This window comes from Malaya genurostris, chromosome 3, assembly GCF_030247185.1.
Source record: "Malaya genurostris strain Urasoe2022 chromosome 3, Malgen_1.1, whole genome shotgun sequence".
In the NCBI taxonomy this organism is placed as follows: Eukaryota; Metazoa; Arthropoda; class Insecta; order Diptera; family Culicidae; genus Malaya; species Malaya genurostris.
In genome coordinates, this window is record NC_080572.1 from 27,705,416 (window position 1) to 27,727,569 (window position 22,154).

General features: G+C 37.4%; 1 protein-coding gene across 1 annotated transcript in view; it reads left to right on the forward strand.

Moving 5' to 3' along the window:
• LOC131434426 (endoribonuclease Dcr-2) overlaps positions 1–22,154 on the forward strand; it is a 50,102-nt gene that overhangs the window by 19,522 nt on the left and 8,426 nt on the right. Inside the window, exons 3-8 of the mRNA XM_058601120.1 lie at positions 7,131–7,308; positions 7,374–8,025; positions 8,087–8,406; positions 8,468–8,722; positions 8,783–9,230; positions 9,292–9,961. Coding sequence (XP_058457103.1) covers positions 7,131–7,308; positions 7,374–8,025; positions 8,087–8,406; positions 8,468–8,722; positions 8,783–9,230; positions 9,292–9,961 — 2,523 coding nt within the window. The remainder of the gene's footprint in view (positions 1–7,130; positions 7,309–7,373; positions 8,026–8,086; positions 8,407–8,467; positions 8,723–8,782; positions 9,231–9,291; positions 9,962–22,154) is intronic.

The window sequence follows — 22,154 nt, forward strand, 5'->3', positions numbered from 1 at the left end:
GAGTTGCTCTTCTAGACATAGAAAAAGCATTCGACAGTGTTTGGCACAAAGGTTTAATAGCAAAAATGTCTGATTTCCAGTTTCCTATTTATTTGATCAAAATGATTCAAAATTTTTAACTGATCGCACACTTCAGGTTATTTTCACTTCTGATCTTCCAAATCTACTCGTTGCACAGTGGGGAAAAAACGATCAAAAACGCGACGTTGCTCAATAATTTTATAAAAACCTTAGCAAATATTTTTAAAGTTAGTATTTCTTATGCAATCGATTTATGGTAGTTAGAAGATCCGCATCACTATCATGCCCGTTTTGCTCCAATTCCTCGTTTTCTAACTTTACTTCGAAAACTATTATTAAAAAAAATTAAAGTAAAAAATATGTTTCCATTCTTTCGTTTTTTGCACAGATAACCCTTTCTCTATTTTCTTATCACCACTCATCAGTATCGTCAGTGTCTTCTGCTGACAGTGATTCGTCTACGACAGATTGATACGACTTATGAAATAGATTGGGGTAAACGGTATAATAAGATTCTTGCGGTCATTGCGGTTCATACGCCTTTCTTGGTAGTATCGATTTTTATCAACCGCAATCAGCCTGCTTTCGGTACGCGAAAGAAAGTTTAGCCAGAAATACCACTTTTGATATAAATTGGGGTAAAACGGGTTAAACAGGCTAGTACTGTCATTCCCACTATGTTTGATTGGATCACAGATGTTTTGTACGTAATATGAACCAATATTGATAGATCGTATTGGATCTGCTTTTGGATTGTAAATCATATTTCAACTGAATATTATAACTAGAAAATAAATGGGGTAAAACGGGTTTTCTGCTGTCATTAAAACTATATGCAATCGATTTGTTAGACTTTTTTACATCAGAAAAATTCTATTCGCTCTTCTGCAAGTTCTTCGGTTTTATGTTACATAGTTAAGCTTGAATACAAAGTAGTATAAAAAGGAAATTTGGGGTAAAATGAACGTTTAGAGTTTCATTCTGGAACCAGATGTCGGATCCAAATAATATTCAGAAATTTTTTTTTGGGACCACAAGACCTTTCATTTGAATCTAAGTTTGTGATAATCGGTTTAGCCATCTCCGAAAAAAGTTGGTGCATTTATTCTCATAATTTTTGCACATTTTACCCCATAATTCCGGAACGGGGAGTCGGATCTAAATACTATTTAAGAATTTTGTATGGGACCACAATACCTTTCATTTGAATCCAAGTTTGTGAACATCGGTTCAGCCAACTCCGAAAAAAGTTAGTGCAAAAAAACGTTACATACACACACATACACACACGCACACACACAGACATTTTGCGTACTCGACGAACTGAGTCGAATTATATATGACAATCGGCCCTCCGGGCCTCGGTTCAAAAGTCGGTTTTCACAGTGGTTGCATAACATTTCTATATGAGAAAGACAAAAAGAATGTCAGTTTTATTCGTATTCATGAAATCCAGTTATGTCTCTGACATAACACATTCGTACTTTTTTGTCTGTGTTCCTTTCTTTAGGGTGGCATTCACAGATACGTCTTCTCATTTGTATGGTCTTGAGATCATTGAGGACATGTTTTGAAACATGTAACAGTGATCGTCAGCTGTTTTCTCAATCGCAGAATAACGCTGATTTTTCTAGGGTTTCTAGGCGCATTTGTATCCAAACAGAAAATCTAGCTATTTACAAATCACTTATTTGCACCGAAGCAAAGTGCCAAATTTTCTACAAAACTTAAAAACGTAAAATGTAACGTAAACGTAAAAATTAGAATTAGTCATGTGCATTTTAGCACAAAACGGTACACATGAGGTACCAAACATGAAAATGACTACAATCTGTTGACGGGCAGTATGCCGTCAATTTGTTTTGTTCTTGCGGCACTTCAGGATAGACATAGCGCTTCGGTGCAAATAAGTGATTTGTAAATAGCAAATACTTCACGTCTGCTCAGCGGTTTATTTTGAACCGTTAGGTGGCGTTGGCAGTTCAACATAAACTGCTGACGCACTGATGGGCTGAGTGCGAAATTTAAAAATTCTAACCAAGGCTATGCTATACCTAGCGTTTCTGGATAGGCTCCATATCTACAAAACGATTCCGTTAATTACTTTGAGCATGTTCAAACGATCAGTCATCTTCCGAGTTAGTTATCTGACGTGAGATCCAAAGCGTAGTGACTTATCGATCAGAACTCCCAAACATCTGTGAGATTTAACTGCTTCAATAACTTCGTTTTCGATTGATATCTTCATTTCTTTCGGGCTATTCAGAAATAGAATCGAAATTGGTTTTCTGTCCGTTGATTGTAAAGTTAAGTTCTTTCGCGCATTGTGAAAATCCTTGCATGAAAAGGTTACCTCTTTCATTCACTTGTTGTATCGAGTATCTATGGTTATTGAGAAATCATCAGCGTATTGCACTAGTGTTATACCTTCGATTTGTATGCTATGAAGTTTTGCTGTATACACATTGCATAGTGTGGGTGAAAGTACGTCACCTTGTGGGAGTCCCTGATGTATATATCGCATTAATTGTTGTTTTCCTTCCTGTAATTGAATTGTTCTGTTGTTTACAACTAATGGTTGAACGTTCTTTTCGGAAGTCGAAAGAAAGATCAGGTAGAGTGTGGTTCTGTTCTAGTTTTTGCTGAAGTTTTGCTAAAATACCTACGTTGAGTATTTTCTGACAGCAGTTTATCATGGATACCGATCTTGTACTATCTATTTGTTTCGAATTTCTTCCTGGTTTGGGAATAGCAACCACTTTAATGGACCTCAAATTGAATTATATTTCGTTAGTTTTTTTATATTTTGTTGAGATCGTTGATAATGATTTGATTCACATAATAGTTTAACAGCCATAACATGCTGTACGATATCTCACCTGGACCTGGTGCAGTGGGAGTGGTTTTCCTGAACAGAAATCTATCCCAGATTTCCACAGTAACTATATCATAATAGGGTGTAAAACTTGGTTGTATTTCTGATAAGGGTTCGTAAGGGAAGAATTTGTCAAGGAATTCCTGGGCCATACATGTTTATATCTACGTGTGCGAGAACTTCATCAGTAGAATATTTGCTTCGATTAAGTTTTTTCAGTTTACTCCAGATAGTTTTGGAAGGAGTGTGAGGTTCTATACTCGCAATGAATTCCTTAAATCGGTTCTATTTTCGAAGTAGACATCACTTGGAAGACCGCGGCGACTGACAAAACGCTGCAACGCTCCTATGAACGTTTCAGCACAACCCCCCCCTCCCCCCGCCTGAACGGTCAAGCGTAGTCGACACCAGTTTTAGAAATTCCGTTTCATCGATTTCGCCTTCCACTGTTTCTGCAAGTCAGGAAAAGCATGCCTCTGGACTAGTTTGAAAATAGTACTAGTAGCTTCATCTATCTCGTTCGCTGATAGGGGTTCAGTATTTCTGACTTTTGATCGTGCATTGGAAATGAAACGCCGAATGTACGCCCACACCCGTTGTAAGCGCTTGAAACAGCCCAGCCTTGTAAAATTGAACGGCGGTTGCCACTCCGTTGAAATCAGAACTTGCTTCGATACTTAAATTTCCGGTAGCTCTTCGTCCTTCAGTACCGCTATTGTAGAAACTACAGAAATGCCAGGTTGCCACAGTTCTGGCGACCCTCTCCACCAACGTTCATTTTCCAAAAGTAACTCTCCTCTTGACAACGCATCAGCTGGATTGTTCTGCAATCTCACATGTTACCATTGATAGTTCTGCGTAAGCTCAACAATATTCACAACACGATTGCAAACAAATTCATTTAATGCCACCGGAGATTTCTTCAGCCAGCTTGGAACGATTTGTGAGTCTGACCAAAGAGAAACACTGTCAAAGTTTACATTTAGTGCCTTCGTCGTCTTCTGGGTAAGCTGTGCTAGCACGCCTCAAGCTTCGGTATAGTTACTGGTTTCAGTGGAGAAACTCTTGAAAAAGCTGAACGTTGATCGATCCGTCTTGGAATTCACTTCGTATGTAAACGCAAGCACCGTAGGCGCGCCTCGACGCGTCACAAAAGCCGTGTAGCTCGATTCGTGTGACGTCACATGGAATGAAACATCGCTTCTTCTTAATGTTGCGTACTGATACCAACTGTTCACGAAATGACAGCCAAATTGCCATCTGATCCTCAGAGAGTTCATCTTCCCAGTCAAGTTGCAATCGCCATAGTTCATCTCGTTTACCCATAGGATTCTCTGAAACTTCCTGTCAGCTTCATGTACTTGTACCTGACTGTACATCTTCGGAATATCGCCGGTCAACTCTATCTGATGAGTGAGGAACCGCAAGATGATCGTAACCAGGTCGCTCTGTACCGTTGGTCCTACTAACTGTGTACTGTTCAAGGATCTGGATGCCGCTGAAGCGTCGAACACGACTCTAACCTTTGTCGTAGCGCTAGAATTGGTCTTTGTGGATTTTTGGTGAAACTGACCATCAGCTTCCCAAATCTTCGCCTGGTATTATCGAAGGAGTAACCTAGTTGACCCTTGAGATTATTGAACGGAATCCTCACAATATAGCGGTCATCCTTGCCACGGATGTGAGTATCTTCAAAGTGTTTTTCCACAGCAAGCTCTGCTGCGGTTATCATAGTGGTTGTGTAGCATGTTCCAAGTTCCCAAAGCCGGGATAGAGTTCCTCATAAGTGATGTTCATTTGACAAATATGTTTCTAACCAATCTGCTTACTCTCTGCTAACATAGGTAAACTTACCCAAGCTTCATACGTCCCTTTTTGAGAACGTCATCAAAAACTTCAGCACCGATAATCATGTCGATATTGGCTGGTACATTGAACGTAAGATCAGCTAGTTATATTGCAGGTGCCAGAGGTCACAGCTGCGTTTCGAACTTTCTTGTCGGTAGCTCGGTGATAGCAGAGGTTACCAAAAAAATCCAGCATTGTATTGTATTTTCCATCACGAGATGAAACTTTTGTTTGTATCAACTTATTCGTCGTCGTTTTCATGTTGTTCAGACAACATATCACTATCGGTGGATCCAACTCCATCGGTACCATTTTCAGCTTCGCTGCTAACTTTTCGGTGATAACATTGGACTCCGAACAGCAATCCAGCAGTGCTCGACAAGTTGTCACAACCTTATCGGAACCAGATACTAACACCATCGCCGTAGACAGGAAGATGTGCTTCATTGTTGTTTGTGTACAACAGCTTACCGTGCGTTGTTCGGAATTGGCCATATTTTCGGCTGGAACAGGATCAGCTGAACTAGATGAGTGACTACTATCATTTCGCTTCACAGAAGTATCCGGACGTTCGCAAACCTGGTGTAGAAGAGTATGATGACGTTTACTACAACTAGGGCACACCTTATCCGTTTTTTACCCCTTTGCTTGATAATCCCGAATGGTTCTGTTACTGGTTACTTCTTGAAATCCGAGCATTTGTAAATAAAGTGCGTACCGGAACAGTAGCTGCATGCTTCCTTCGTTGTTTGTACAAAAACTTTATGTTGTTTCGAATTTACAGCAAGCTGCGACTGTTGCGGTTGACTGTGACTGCTTAATTGGTGCAGAACGCGGCTTCGTTCTCTTACAAATTCCATCAGATCAGATGGTAGATGGTAGAGTTTGATTGCTGGTGATTCACTGGGATACCGATTCATAATCGTCTGGAACATACATTTGAACGAGTACCAGTTCCCGTCGAAAGTGGGTAACGGTACTTGTAGATGTGGAACTGCGTTAACTGCTTGCGCTCGGGAAACATTTGATTAACCCACATTCTGAGGAGTAGGTGCTAATTCCATTCGCTGAACACCTGCGATCATAGTCTAGATTTTCACAGTCGCTCGAAATTCAAATATTTGGCACGTACATCAGCTTTCATGTCCTTCGGGACAAGACCACTAGTCTCGGAATAAACCTTTTCGTATTCATTATAACATCGTCGGATCGTTTCATGTTGCAGATTAAGGTAATGAATGCTGTGGACGGTTTCTTGTGCAAGGGATGCTTGTATTCTCATCATATTTTCCATTATTACATCACGACGATCCGTCAAAGTATCTAGCAACTTATCCAATTTTTGTTGCTCCATTTTTGCTTTCTACTCGTTTTTCTGCTGTGATAGAAAGTTTCTGTTTCGATACATGTACTCCAGATCCCGCCAACACTTCCACTAAATTCCATAAAGTAAGAACACTGATCCTTCGCAACGGTGTAGTGTAATCTTGTTGTTCACTGTTACTGACACTTTCGTCACTCATTACATCTTTATTCATAAATTCGTGATACATTGTTCATTTCGTATTTCGAACGGTTCGGCCGATCATCATTTTTTCGAACAGTTTGTTCGATGTTTCATCACTCATAGTTCATAGTTTTTCGCAAGTGCATTCGTCCAAAACGTGGAAAGTTCCCACTGGGATCAATAATATGTAACTGAAAGTAATATGGACTGTAGTTTTGATTCGTATTGATACTCAATGCTGAAACAATTTTAAAATAAAAGTTTTTTAACTCTTAAATTGATAGTTTTTACTCTCTGCAAAAAATAACCAACGAAGGCTCTCAAGTTTACCAATGATCTTCTTAAATTAACCAACGTTTTTTGTGTGTAGTAATCATTAAAAATGACATAAATAATTCTCGTGTAATGGCCGCTAATAGAAAGAAACGTGAGAAATTGCACGACAACTATATTCCTCACTTTTCAAACATAAACACGATTATATTTATTTCTTTTTCATAGATTCTAACAAAAAAAAATTTCTTGAGCGCGTGCTAAAAAGAGCCTTCTTAGACACGTCTACACTTCTCAGGTATTTTTTTCGCTATCGCTGGACGTGTTTCGTTGAATAATCCTGCAACGGCCGATGTTTACATTTTTCTTCCTCACATCTTCCTGTTTTTTTAGACAAAAAATGACAATCTCACTCACACATAGAAAATTGTCGCAACCAGTGTAAATTCTACATCGTGATCACGATTAGCTTTGTAGTTGATAAATTGGATGTACATCGCTTGAAAACATAATTTTCAAATTTGTATACGCCCCATTCGGTGGGTGCGAGAACTTAAATCTAAAATTGGTCTCTAAACTCAGTTTCATTTGTTAAAATTATTTTAGGCCTCTACTGCAAGGAGGTAAGCGTACCTTTTTTATCGTTAACACAGTAGCTCTAGCTAAACAGCAAGCAGAATTCATCGGGCGAAACGTCCAGTACGACACGTCTATATACACGAGCGATCGTAATGTCGACACTTGGAAACAAGATCAATGGCTGAAGGAATTTGCAGAGTTTAAGGTTTTTTGGATTATTAAAATTTTACTATTTCCTTAAAATGCTTATTCAATGTTCTCTTTAAACAGATCATAATTTGTACCTGCCAAATTTTGTTGGATGTTCTGAAACACGGTTATCTATCAATCAAACATATTAACTTGCTCATATTCGACGAGTGTCACCATGGTGTTGGAGAGCATCCGATGCATGGAATAATGGAACAATTTTTGCGTGTGCCAAAATCGGATCAACCCCGTGTAATCGGTCTCTCAGGAATGCTCCTGTACAAACAAATCAAATCAGTAGACGTAGTGAAAGAAGAGCTAGAACGGCTTGAAAATACGTTCTTAGCTACGATTGCTACCGTTGGTAGTTACGATGATTACACTGAGGTCTGTAAGTTTTCAACTAATCCTATCGAAAACTTATTATCGTTCACTGTATGTCCGAAGTCTCCTGTGATGTGCGATATAATACAAAATGTGAACATTTTTATTAAATCCGTAGCGGATTTTCATTTGCCTAAATATTTGAATCAGAATAAATCACTTGAGCGTGATCTTCCAAAGCCTAAAAAGCAGATCAGGAAGTATTTCAACGAATTTCTCTACCAACTTGAGGATCTGGGACTATACGGTGCTTCAATAGCAATACTCGGTCTTATTGTACAGTTTGAACTAGACAAACGAGAGTCGGACAGCTCATATCTAAGATTATTGTTGAGATCATGTATAACATGTAAGTATTTTTTAAATTTTACACAGAGTTGTTTTAGATCCCGACTTCTTTTCTATAACAGTTTGTGAGAGTATGCGTCATAAAATTGTGAAGCTAATGAGCGGAATGTCCGCCCAGGAACAATTGACTAGATTCTCATCATTAAAAGCCCGGCAGCTGATCAAGCATCTGGAGGAATCATATCGTACACACCGTGCCAAACAAGCACGAACATTGGTTTTTGTAAAACGACGCTTTTCAGCTAAAGTGCTGTATCATTTGTTGAAGATATATTTTGCTCAAACCAACACCGATTTAATTCTGCCTGATTTCATGGTTGGGAGTAACGGATCAATGCCGGAGTCAATCGAACAGATTTTGTCGGCAAAGAAAGACCGCAGGGTGATGCTAAAGATTCCAGGTAATGATCGATTTATTTTACTGTATACTTTTTATGTTGAAGGTTTTGGAGAAATTTAAAAAAAATGAGACAAATGTTATTGTAACGACTAACGTACTCGAGGAAGGGATAGATTTGCAAATGTGCAACATGGTGATCAAGTTTGATCGCCCGGAAACTTTTGCTTCGTATGAACAATCCAAAGGCCGCGCTAGAATGAGGGATAGTCAATATGTGGTCATGCTGGACATGGAAAGTAGACAAAAATTTCTAAATCAATACAAACTATACAAAGACATCGAACATGAGTTAGAAAATGTAAGTTCTATTAACTTTGTTCGTTATGTTTGATTTATAATTATTTTTCGTAAACTGCAGTGTTTGGTTGGTAAAACCATTAACAGACCGGATCCTCTAGATGCTGATGTACATAAAGAACTATTCAACGAAATAATTCCACCGTTCTTCACACCGAATGGAGCTAAACTAGATGCTCTTTCCGCCATTCAACTTTTAAATAGGTATTGCATGGGAATGCCCCGAGATGCATTCACAAATACAAATGTAAGCTGGGAGAGAAACGATCTAAAAGATGGCAGAATAATCGTTGAGGTACTACTTCCAATGCAATCTACTGTTAGAGAAAAAATAACTGGCAATCCTATGCGAAACGTCAAACTCGCGAAACGATCGGCTGCGTTCAATGCATGCAAGCGCCTCTATGAAAATGGGGAGTTGAATGATCATCTTATACCGATCGATCCGAAAAGAAAGCTCCTGAATTTAGTGAATGTATACTTTACCCACTGGGAACAATTTGCAGATGGTCAGTATTATTAAAATGCTATAGCACGGAATATTATATTTATTGTTTTTATTTTCTACAGACACCGACAAAGTTGCAGGAACTATGAAGTGTATTCGCAGCCACGACATACAATATCCTCCGCAAACGAGCGGTTGTTATCCTCAACCAGCTCAGCCTTGCTATATTTATGTCCTTAGGATGACTGCGGGATTCGAAAAAGATACGAGAAACGAAAACATAAGCGTTTTTCATTCTTTGTATTCTTCGGCTAATAATTTCGGGATTATGACAATCAAACCCCTTCCTGCTCTAGCGAAGATGAAATTTTTCGTAACCCTGGGATTAATAAACGTTTGTATTGATCAACAACCGATTTCAATACCTAGTGCTGGTTCGGAAGCGGATTTAGAACTTCTTAAAAATTTTCATGTAATGATTTTTCGTGACATATTAAATCTATGGAAGCAGTTTTTGGTGTACGATAACACGAATGGTGCTAACAGCTATTTGATAGTGCCTTTGAAAAACTCGGTTGAAATTGATTGGAAACTGGTGCGTGATTTTCAGTACCTAGAAAGACCATCCGAAATGCCAATAAGAGCACGTGAGAAGATGACTCTTGATCCGCAACACTATCGGCACCGGGTAATATTACCGTGGTACAAAAGTAATCCTGAGTCGAACTACATTGTCACGATGGTCCATGAACATTTAACACCAGAGAGTCCATTTCCTAATCCAGAGTACAAGTAAGTAACGATTGTTTCTGATTAAATTATTAGGAAAATTTTTTTTCATGGTTCTGAAAAGTTTGGGGCGTAAAATTGATATACGTACGCATGTGTGCAAATATTAATACATATATATATATATATATATATATATATATATATATATATATATATATATATATATATATATATATATATATATATATATATATATATATATATATATATATATATATATATATATATATATATATATATATATATATATATATATATATATATATATATATATATATATATATATATATATATATATATATATATATATATATATATATATATATATATATATATATATATATATAATCATTTTACTATTGCCGCTTATTCTAACTATGTGCATATAACCTTTGTATAAGTTGTGTCTATGAAAATGTATGTGAATGCTCCACACAAGGGTTTTGAAATATTGCAACCTAGTATGAGAATCATCAAGTTGAATCATCCATTCGATTTTCTGCGACAATTGTCAACATGCGATTCTCTCTTGGGACATTTTTTTTAAGGGCGTGAAATACTCAGAGTATGAAGTGGAGCGAAGAATTGTTCAAAATTCTCTCACGGTTCTTGCAGTGAGAGAGAGGTCTTGTAGCATCTTCTACCGGATTGAAAATGTTGTATGCAATATAGATAGCAATATAGCAGCTTCTGTCAAATTTTCGGCAATCACTAACACTGCATATATAACATAAGTTACGTAAATTGAGGTTTGGGTTAAAATTTAAATAAGGTTATTGTACCAATAGTAATCGCATTAGTACAATCGCCATGTTATTTTTCCGATTATTCGTCTTTCAATCAACGAATTGTAATAAAATCGAACATAATATATTTGCTTAGGCTCTCTCGGTATTGCTTGCCGCAGAAAAAAATAGTTCGAAAAAATTGAGCATTTACGCTGTTATAGCTACGTGGAAACTCGAAGTGAATACACATATTTTCATATCGCCCTTAAAGTCAATCTATAACAGAGACAGCATATCTCTTTCTAACTAATGGTCTTCGTATGTGAGATTACTATTAGAACTGAGATGAACGGGGGTACCGTCACCTTATTGTGTATTCTTGAAATATACTTAGGGGATTGATGAATGTTTATATATAACTCGTTAAACTAATGTAGCTTGAAAATGTAGTTCACAGTTATTCATTAAAAACGATGAGGCGTTGCCGCATTAGACCTTCCTCTAAAGTTGCAGTAATTTAGAACATTTTTTACTAAGCAGCATGTTCATCTGTTATGCCAAATGACCATTATACCAAATGACCATTATGACAAATAACAATTTGTTTTCTAGCGTGTATGTTACTTCCAGAAATTCTTTTAACTCTGAAATGTGAATGTATGTGGTTGTGGTGTAAAAGAGCATCGATTAAATGAAGCGGTTGCACAATTGCCATTCAACAATGAAGTACTATGACAACTGATTTGTTCTCCCTTTATGGGCTACTCTGGCTGAAGGGGCTGAAAATTTCGTATTGTATCTCATTCGGTCTTGACCCTGCTTTCCTATATAGTCCTCCATATCTGATGCGGTACAAACGATGATTGTTTTAATGTTCTTAAATATCAAAAAGTTTGGTCTACTAACAGTAACATTTCTAATCTGCTTCAATTGTTTCTATCTTTATCGATGAAAATTTATCAGATACAGAGCTAATAAAAGTCATTTTCATTGACTGAAAAATAGACGAAAATGACAAGAAATTGCTGTCACTCTCAGCTTCGCTTGAAAACGAAATCCATGTCCAGTCAATGACATAAGCGGGACAGTAGTTTCAAAATTGTGTTTTTCTTTCATTTGCCCTTTCAGTCATTTGCAGTTTTCAGTGAAATTCCCATAGTATGAAGTGTCGATATTCAACCAAAGCTGTGAGAATTCAAAACGACAGAAAAAGGTGTCACAGTAAGTTTTAACTGTTTGTGCTCGAATTTGTAGTAGTTTTGGTTTCAAAGAAGTTCAGGGATGTAATTACTTCGATTTGCCGTATTTTAGACACTTTTTATAGCAAAGCGTCACAGATTTTCAATACATCGATTAAAGAATGAGAATTGAAATTCTTCTGTTGCTACCTGAAGACGTTAGCTTGGTTTCGTCTTGTCACAGAGGAAAGAGTGACGTTGGCAATTATGCTGTCCCATTTTTTCGATGAGAAACGAAAATGCTTCGTCTCTCTTCGTTTGTTCTGGTGTCGGTCATTTACGAATGAGACAGTAAAACATTGAAAATGAGACTGTTGGAATGGTTTCTTTCATTGAGAATGCGTGACAATTTTAAGCTCTGATCAGATATATAAACTACTATAAACAAAAAAAAAAACAGAAATGGGAATTCATTCTAATTAATTTAATGTACATTTTACATACAACTTACACATTACAAAGTTTGTAGAAAGAACATCATGGATACTAAACACACGGTCTAAAGACGTAACTAATCTGTTACTACTCTTACTACACATTGGGTATATCGTGCACTCAATTCACATTCCCCAAAAAAATGTCTACTAGATTATTCTTTAGATTACTTTTTTAGAGAAATACTCTGGCTGCTCGGCCATCCATGAAAGATGACCATCAATGTCAACTTCCCTCTCTGAGCAGCCTAGATAGCTGTGTAGTGTCGGTAGCGGTTTTCCAAGTGGTATAAGTCCACCAAACAGGTAAGCCATGTGGCATCCGGTGGAATTATTTTCTACCAAGAATTGATTCACTGGTTTCTTGTTCCATGTCGTGAAAGGCCACAAAAATAGGTACTCCTAAGTCAAGGTGTATTTCCGTGACGATGACTGATTGGCTGCAGGAGGTTAAACAATGCAGTCGTGAACGGAATATCTTGTGGTTTTCCCTTACTGTGTTAAGCGAAGCTCTGGCACAGTGGACGACTTCTTTCTTCGTAACTCGTGGGATTTAAATGATTAAAACATTAAAAAAAATCCTTACATGGTTCGCTATAGGCGATTATAAGCCAATATATTTGGTCTCTTCTAGTTGTTGTACGGTTAGTGCTGGAGGTGGAGTGTTCGTTACTCTAATTGACAATGGTTAGAGTAGCACAAATCAATCTTCAGCATAGACGTACAGCAACTATGAATCTATCCAGACTCCTGGAAGAAGGTAAAGCTTCTATAGCTTTGGTTCAAGAACCATATTTCCAAAAGGGAAACTTCTACGTTGGAAAATTGTTAAACCCAGTCTTTGTTGCCTTCAACAAGACCGGTATGACTAATCCACATGAAATGCCTCGAGCATGCATACTTGTAAAATGTGCTCTCGATGTTTCTCTCATATCGGAGCTCACAACTCGGGATATTTGTGCTGTCACCGTTGGTATGACTATTGATGGCATAGACAGGAAATATGCCTATTGTTCGGCATATTTACCGCATAACCAACCTTCGCCAAGTGATGACTTCAAAAAGGTTTATCATACTGCTGCAAAAGTGATTTACCGCTTGTAATCGGCAGTGACATCAATGCTCACCATATCATTTGGGGCAGCACAGATTTAAATTCGAGAGGCTCTGATTTGATGGAATTTGGGAGCAGTACAAACCTGCACATAGTCAACGCAAGAAATCTTCCAACTTTTGCGAGATCTGGAAGAGGGGAGGTTTTGGACGTAACTCTCTGCTCTGATAGAATTGCGCATGAGTTGGTGAATTGGCTCGTCTCCGATGAGCTCGAACCTTCGTTGTCTGATCATAAGTACATCTTTGATCATTCAAACGTTAAATTTGATATTATCACATATCGTAATCCCAAATCTACAAACTGGGACCTCTATGAAGAGGGCTTGGTGACTAGATTTTACGGGTACCAACCAACAATTGAAACCCCAATTGATTTGGAAAATGTTGTCGACGAGACAAACTCACTCATAGTTGCAGCATATGAAGAGGCTTGTCCACTTCGGATTGTGCGAGCTACTAGAGGAACTCCTTGGTGGAATGCTGAACTTGCTAGACTAAGGAAACTGTGCAGAAGAGCTTGGAACCACCGACGCAGAAATGGATCGGAAGTATTCGTGTCGGCTCGAAGGGCTTACAAAAATGCTCTTCGATCGTCTGAGCGAAGTGGTTGGAAAAGCCTTTGCACAAATGTCTCTAGTCTGAATGAGGCTAGCAGATTAAATAAGTTACTTTCGAAGTCTAAGGACTTTAATGTCAGTTTCTTAAGAACTTTAGATGGTGAGCACTTGTCTGATGAAGGTGATGTACTTCACTATCTTTTTAACACTTACTTTCCAGGACGTATGGAGCCATCATCGACAGCTCTTCCCGAGACCTTTTCAGGTAGTTACGATTCTTGGGCCCTTGTTCGAAGCGTTGTGACGATTGAATCGGTCAAATGGGCAGTTGAGAGTTTTGCTCCGTACAAGTCTCCTGGAAAGGATGGAGTTTTCCCAATGTTACTGCAGAAATGGTATGAACATTTCAAACATGTTTTGAAAAAAATACTTACTTTTAGTCTTGCGACAGGATATATTCCAAGAGCTTGACATGCTTACCAGCGTGGAAAGTCCACTACAACCCTGTTACATGATGTTGTGTAGAACATTGAAAAAGCTTTCTCACAAAAGCAATCTTGCTTGGGAGTTTTCCTAGATATTGACAACGTGTCTTTCAATTCAATTCTGGAAGCAGTCCGTGGTCATGGCATACCTTCAAATATCACAAATTGGATACACGCAATGCTTAGCAATCGACTTCTTTGTTCATCGCTTCGGCAAGCAGAGATTAGAAAGCTGAGTGTCTGTGGGTGTCCTCAAGGTGGTGTACTATCCCCACTTTTATGGAACCTAGTCGCTGATGGTTTGTTAAGGAAACTAAATAACCTTGGATTTCCGACTTATGGTTTTGCCGACGATTATCATACATTGCTGACCGGTATAAGCATTAACACTCTCTTTGATTTAATGCAGCAAGCCCTGCGATCTGTTGAGCAATGGTGTTGTCAGGTTGGATTATCTGTAAATCCGAACAAAACATCAATGGTGCTTTTCACTCATCGTAGGATAATCACAGGAGCTCGTCCGTTACAGTCCTTCGGCTCAGAGGTTACTGTGGTTGATCAAGTAAAATACGTCGGAGTTATTCTTGATTCAAAACTGAATTGGTCTGCTCACATTGACTTCAGGATTAAACGAGCTTGCATGGCTTTCGGCCAATGCAGAGCTTTTGGAAAATCATGGGGACTCAAACCTAGATACATTAATTGGATCTACACAACTATTATTAGACCAATTTTAGCATATGGATGTCTTGTATGGTGGCAGAAAGGAGAAGTCGCGCCAATTCAGTCAAAGTTAAATCATCTCCAAAGGATGGTCCTAATGGCGATGACAGGAGCATTCACGACAACTCCTTGTGCTGCTCTAGAGGCGCTACTCTTAAAACAAGAAGCATTATCTTGTGCATACCGTCTTAAGGTTACAGGGCTTTGGAATAGTAACCCTTTAGATTATGCTACTAGCCACACTCGCTTGTGGTCTCGTGGGATGAGTATCTACTTCACTTCAGCAGAGAATGTATGGTAAACGAATTTATTTTTGTTCCGACAGTCAGGTAGCTTTAAAAGTACTCAGTTCGAATGATTCACGGTCGAATCTAGTGATCGCATGTCGAACATAAATTTAAGACCTCAGCATTTCAAATGCTGTTTACTTCTTATGGGTACCCGGCCATTCTGGTATTACTGGAGATGAATGGGCTGATGAGTTGGCTAGAGCTGGAGCAACGAATGATTTCGTTGGTCCTGAACCAGCTTTACTACTTTCAACTAGTTGGATAAAGCACAAGATTCGTTCTTGGGCTGCATCCAAACATGCCAGCTGCTGGCGCAGCTTGCAAACTTGCGCTCAGACAAAAGCATTTTTACCAGATTTAAATCTGAAAATGTCATGTTTTTCCAAGCCTCATTGCAGTATTCTAGTCAGAGCTCTGACTGGACATTGCAAACTCAATTATCACATGGCTACTATTCAACGTGCTGAGTATTATTCGTGTGATTTGTGTGAATGCGATTACGGTACTTCATATCATCTGATATGTAACTATCCCGCATTAACGCAACTACGTATCCGGGTTTTTGGTTCTCCATACATGGTTGAGTCTGTGTATGCGGATCTGAAATTAAAGGATATTCTATCGTTTCTCACCCAATGTGATAAGGAGCTATAGTCAGAAGTAGAGCTGTGCGCCGATCAAAATTGTCAACATCGGCGGCTGAAACGTCTTTTTGACCAGCGGCGGCGGCGAATCGGCGTGACGCTATTTGCTGAAAACATCGGCGGCGGAGGTGGCGCGATTCGGCGTAATCAATTATAAACATATTATTGATTCACACAGGACAATTTCTCTATCGTATTGTTTTGTCGACCTACAATCAACGATCCTAATGTTTATGTGATCCATTAAAGCCAACGTAGTGAATGGAGATGGTAAATGTTTTCGAATGCATCGAATTAGAGGAGAAATTGAGATGAATATAAATGCGATATTTGGAGATGGTTGATTATTGTTTAAATAAATATTTCATTCATATACAAAGGATTTTTTTTTATTATGAGCAAGAAATATGAAGTTTTATTCGGAACTATTTTTCAAATCGCTTTTTACATAGTTGATAATTATCATGTATAAAAATCGTTTTATCAACTCAAAAAATAAGTATATCTTTTTCGTACGTATGTAATTAACATAAAATCGATTAGGCGCTCAAATTCATTCAGATATCAAAAATAATATCAAATTAACAAATTCAAATTTTAATTACTTCACATTTGTAATGATTTCTTATAAAAACGGGTAAATTCATTTGAAAAGTCATAGTAGAAGTAGAAGAAAATGTTTTTACTTTGAGTTGGTAACGTTGATCTTAATCTATTGTGCGAAAACTAACATTTATTTAGAATGGATCATGAAATTTTGTTCAATACCATTTTTCAAATGCCCGGAAATAACAAATAAAGTATCCAAAATAAATGGTACTCGATCACTAAACATTCTAGTACCTGAGAAATCAACACTACACTGGTTTCTAAAAAAAATGTTAATCGGAAAAAACCTAACATTATTTATTTTTTTCGGAAGAATCCTCCTTTTTTTGGTTCCATTTTTCATTTTCAGATGTCGCGACCGATAATGTGCCAATAGCTCAAAACCTTTTAAATAAAGACAGAAAATAGGCTTTGAATCAAATGACATTGGCTTCGGTTGACATCGGTAGTACTGATTTTCAGTATAAGTAGGAGGAAAGTAACTGTACTGTAATTTTCGATGAATTTTCATGAAAACTGTAAACAATTTACCACATTGATAAAATCATTTTTTCGGCTGATGTAATATTATCGGCGGCACGATTAAAATGTGATAACCGGCGCGCTGATCATCTTTTTCTTAAATTGGCGGCGTGTCGAAATTATCGGCGGCGGCGGCGTGGCGCGGCGGCGCACAGCTCTAGTCAGAAGGGTTCATCGTTCTTCCTGGAGTGAATGAATCCTTTCTGTATTCACTTTAAATAGGGTTTAGCAGATTGTTTGGCATCCTTTAGGGGGTACCGAATTTACTTCTGCTCGTACATACTGCGAATCGTTCTGCATTCTTCCGGGAGTGCAGAATGGTGTCGCATTTGTAAGATTTCTAAATCCTCTCGGGGGTTGGAGGTTTTATCAACAGCAGACTGTTCGGGACCACGTAGAGGTTCAGAATTTACTTCTGCTTCCACTAAATGTGATCCCCAGCAGATTGTTCAGCATCGCTTAGGGGTGCAAAATTTACTTCTGCTTTTATGTGTTTTTGTGTCGTCAATTTTTCCCATCCTCCTAGTCCAACCTTGCCATTTCCTTTCATTCCTTCCCTCTTATATATCGGGAAAATGATGCTAAAACATATTGATAGCAAGGCACAATCTCCAAGTATCAAGGGGAACGTGCCATTTGAGCCAATTTGTTCTGATTCCTGAAGAAATTCGCCTAGCGATGCTATATCTTTGAAACATGATTATTTAGAACGTTGGTGATTTAAAAAAAATGTTCGGGAGGTCTAAACTAATAAAAAATTGGACTCAATATAAAACTCTTTCTTTTGGCGGTGCTAAAATGCAATCAAAATTTCAAAATTTCTTGTGAGACTCAAAATTCTGCAGATTTAGTAAGACGGTTTCTTTGGAAAAGTGTATTAAAGTGTATTTTTTTAAAGACTAAACGCTAATTTGAGTGTATGATCTATTACATGATTGATGAAATATTTCTCATAGTATCTCTTAGGTAGCACTAATGAACATATGAAGTTCTAAGCTTTCATAAATAGGAATGTGAATTGTTTTGGAGAGTGATGTCTTCGACACAATTTGTGGACTGCTTTAGGATAGACGAATTGAAAAGAGACCAAATCTCCCAGATTTGCGGTGATCAGCATACAACAATGTGAACCAAATAGAACAACGTTATAATACAAATATTATTGTTAAGAAATACCCTCGGCATTTAGAGCTGAGTGTGCCATATTATATATATCGGTCAATAAAAAAGCCTGTTTTAATCCACATAAGGGCGTAATGATGTCTTTCTCATATTACTTATATACCCAAAATAGAATAGTTTTGCAACCAACATATAATGCCAATACAAAAGAAGAATTACATAGTTCATTCAAAGGATTTGGTTCATTTCTACTTCGTTTTGTATAGAAACACGCTGTTTATATTACCAGTGTAGATCATATTTCGGAATTTGAAATCTGATTATGAGTTCTGAGTTCATAAGACCTTTCATTTGAATTTTAGTTTGCAAAATCGGTTCTGCACCTTGAATCAAACGGAGTCAAATATTTCAAAGATCTTACAAATAATGCAGATTGCATCCAATGTCCTATTTTGTAGCAACCGTATCCAAACCTTACAGTTTACTCTAAATATAGCACATATCGGAATATCATTCTTAGTACCGTATACCGGTATTAAAAACTAATACAATTAGTAACATTATTATTAGACGAACAATCTATAAGAAATATTCTTTACTATCCTAAAAGTTTGCTGTTTGTAAGGCAGTTCCTCGGCATAATTGTGCTGCTCGCTTCTTTCCAAAACCGTGAGATCTTCGGCGTTTCTCTTCCGTATGTCTTACTTCGAAAACCGTTGGACATAATGACCATCTTTTATACTGTTATAGTTCCACCGTAGCAGATAATTTGTTCTCTTCTTCTGAGTTTTCCACTGTTCCTGTCTCGTTGATACCAATAATTTCAAATACTATTTTGAATTATTTGTGATTATGTCATACAATTGGAAACGTTATCATACATTGATGATTATATTTCCGATGGCATGTATCGGAAATGATGTTTATACGTTATATACAGCAAAAGATATTCACGATCGAAAACTTAACATAGGATTGAAGCATAAATGTTTCATTGAAATTTACTTTTGCATTTTTGTATCGCCTTTTGAAATTAATCCAATTTTAATGCATTCATTACCTTTAGGCAAGGTCTACATTATGAAGAATATATTAGTTAAGAACTCATTCGTCAAGCGGTGCTATATCTCTGGAACATGATTATTTAGAACGTCGGTGATTTTGGAAATGCCTAACTCTCCACTATACGATGCCGAGTGTCGAAAGTTTCAAAAATAGCCGCGTAACCTTTTTCTGTCATAATTTTGAACGATAACAGAGTAGGCTTACCATTACCGTAAATTTAAACGCTTTAAAGATTATTTCTGGATGAAAATTAGATTAGGTTCTAAGTGCAAGTTGATCTTTTAATCAGCACTGAAGAAATTATCGAAAAATGCAGGTATACTTTCTAATAATAGAAATAAAAAGTAAACAAAGAGAAACTGTAATTGGAACTTAGGACCTAACTTAACCAAGTTTCATTGGGATATGCTAGTAGGTATTAATATATACTAGCCATTGTTTATTCACGTCGACCCTGCAGTATATTTTTTGGCATAAATCACCGATAATTTTGCTATTAAAAGTCAGAATGAAACCAGGCACGTTGAGCTGCCAGGTCGCGCTAGCAGTTCAAGATAAACTGCTATGCACTGATGAGTCAAAGACGAAACGTAAAACAAATTTGAAAATGGGTATATGCACTTTGCATAAATTTGGGGGTGAAAAAGAGAGCTTTTGTCGTGAATACAACTTACCTTTTTAAAATTTACCCTGTACAAGAATGGGCAGAACTTTATTGCGAATATCTCTTGATGTACTTAACCAAACAACATAATTTTTTCTTCAAGCTATCGGAAATATGATCAGGAATTTGCGATTAAATTTTCAACAGCGTGAGATAACTGAAAAACAAAGTTTTCCAAAATTTTTGGAAATAATGAGAAGAATTCATCACACTTGTTTGCCTTTTTCGCACCATTATCTACTGGACGAGTATAAAATGTAAATTTTTCCCCACGATCTATGCGAAATTTTACTTTACTGTACTATGTACGGCCCCTTTTTCAACTAGTTGGAGTTCGTAGGTGTTGTAGGAACTTTCTGCTGATTTGATATATAAAATGCATAGCACCGATTCAGTTTAGATGGATCGTTTCCAATTCTAGTAGTGAAGAAGGGGAAAGGGCACAACCAATACAAGTGATCATCTAATTGATATTCGAAAGTTAGAAGAAAGCGTTTCAGTTATATTTGTTTTCACGACATCCAGTTATGTTTGTGACATTACACACCCGTACTTTTTCCCCTGGAAATTATTGAAATCTGTACGGCTCGCTAGCTGAAATCTGTTTCGTCTAAGACGCTGCTTAAGACATTACACTTCGGTGTCATTGCAAATAGCATTAACTTTACGTCTGCCTAGCGGTATATGTCAAGACGAGACGTAAAATAAATTTGAATATGTGTTACAGTTTTTAATTTCATTATGCTCTGTTTTATGCTTCATTTAATACTACCGGCCCTTATCACCAGCATGAAGAGGAAATTAAGTTAAGTGAACGTACTCGAATTGGGTTTCACACGATAACAACACATGAAAGGTAAATCTAGTTCATCTTTGACGTTTCATGGTAGTTTTTGTAGCATAGAATACTGTGGATTGAGATGGTATTTTGTGGAACAGGATAAAATAATATAGATTGAACATGTGAGCGAATCACTGATAGCTGCCAAACGATGTTCTTCGAGTTTATTTTTTGAGGGTCTGTGAGCGAAGTATAAGAGGAAGTGCATGCAAGAGCGGTAATAAGGGCCATCGTTTCAGCTCAGGATTAACGATCAACCAATAATAGAGATAGAAGTTGGGTAACGGTACCCTCATTTGTCTCGGCTCCATTAGTCATCTCATATACGGAATCCATTAGTTGGAGTGAGATCTGTTGTCACGCTTCGCTTAGAGTTTTCGCGTTGCTATAACAGCAATATTGAACAATTTTCGAACTAATTTTCTGTGGTATTGCAGATATATATATATATATATATATATATATATATATATATATATATATATATATATATATATATATATATATATATATATATATATATATATATATATATATATATATATATATATAAATATATATATAAAGGGTGATTTTTTAAGAGCTTGAGAACTTTTTTAAACAATAAAACGCATAAAATTTGCAAAATCTCATCGGTTCTTTATTTTAAACGTTAGATTGGTACATGACATTTACTTTTTGAAGATAATTTCATTTAAATGTTGACCGCGGCTGCGTCTTAGGTGGTCCATTCGGAAAATCCGCTTTTTTATCGACAAATTTTGTTCAGCGATGAGGCTCATTTCTGGTTGAATGGCTACGTAAATAAGCAAAATTGCCGCATTTGGAGTGAAGAGCAACCAGAAGCCGTTCAAGAACTGCCCATGCATCCCGAAAAATGCACTGTTTGGTGTGGTTTGTACGCTGGTGGAATCATTGGACCGTATTTTTTCAAAGATGCTGTTGGACGCAACGTTACAGTGAATGGCGATCGCTATCGTTCGATGCTAACAAACTTTTTGTTGCCAAAAATGGAAGAACTGAACTTGGTTGACATGTGGTTTCAACAAGATGGCGCTACATGCCACACAGCTCGCGATTCTATGGCCATTTTGAGGGAAAACTTCGGAGAACAATTCATCTCAAGAAATGGACCGGTAAGTTGGCCACCAAGAT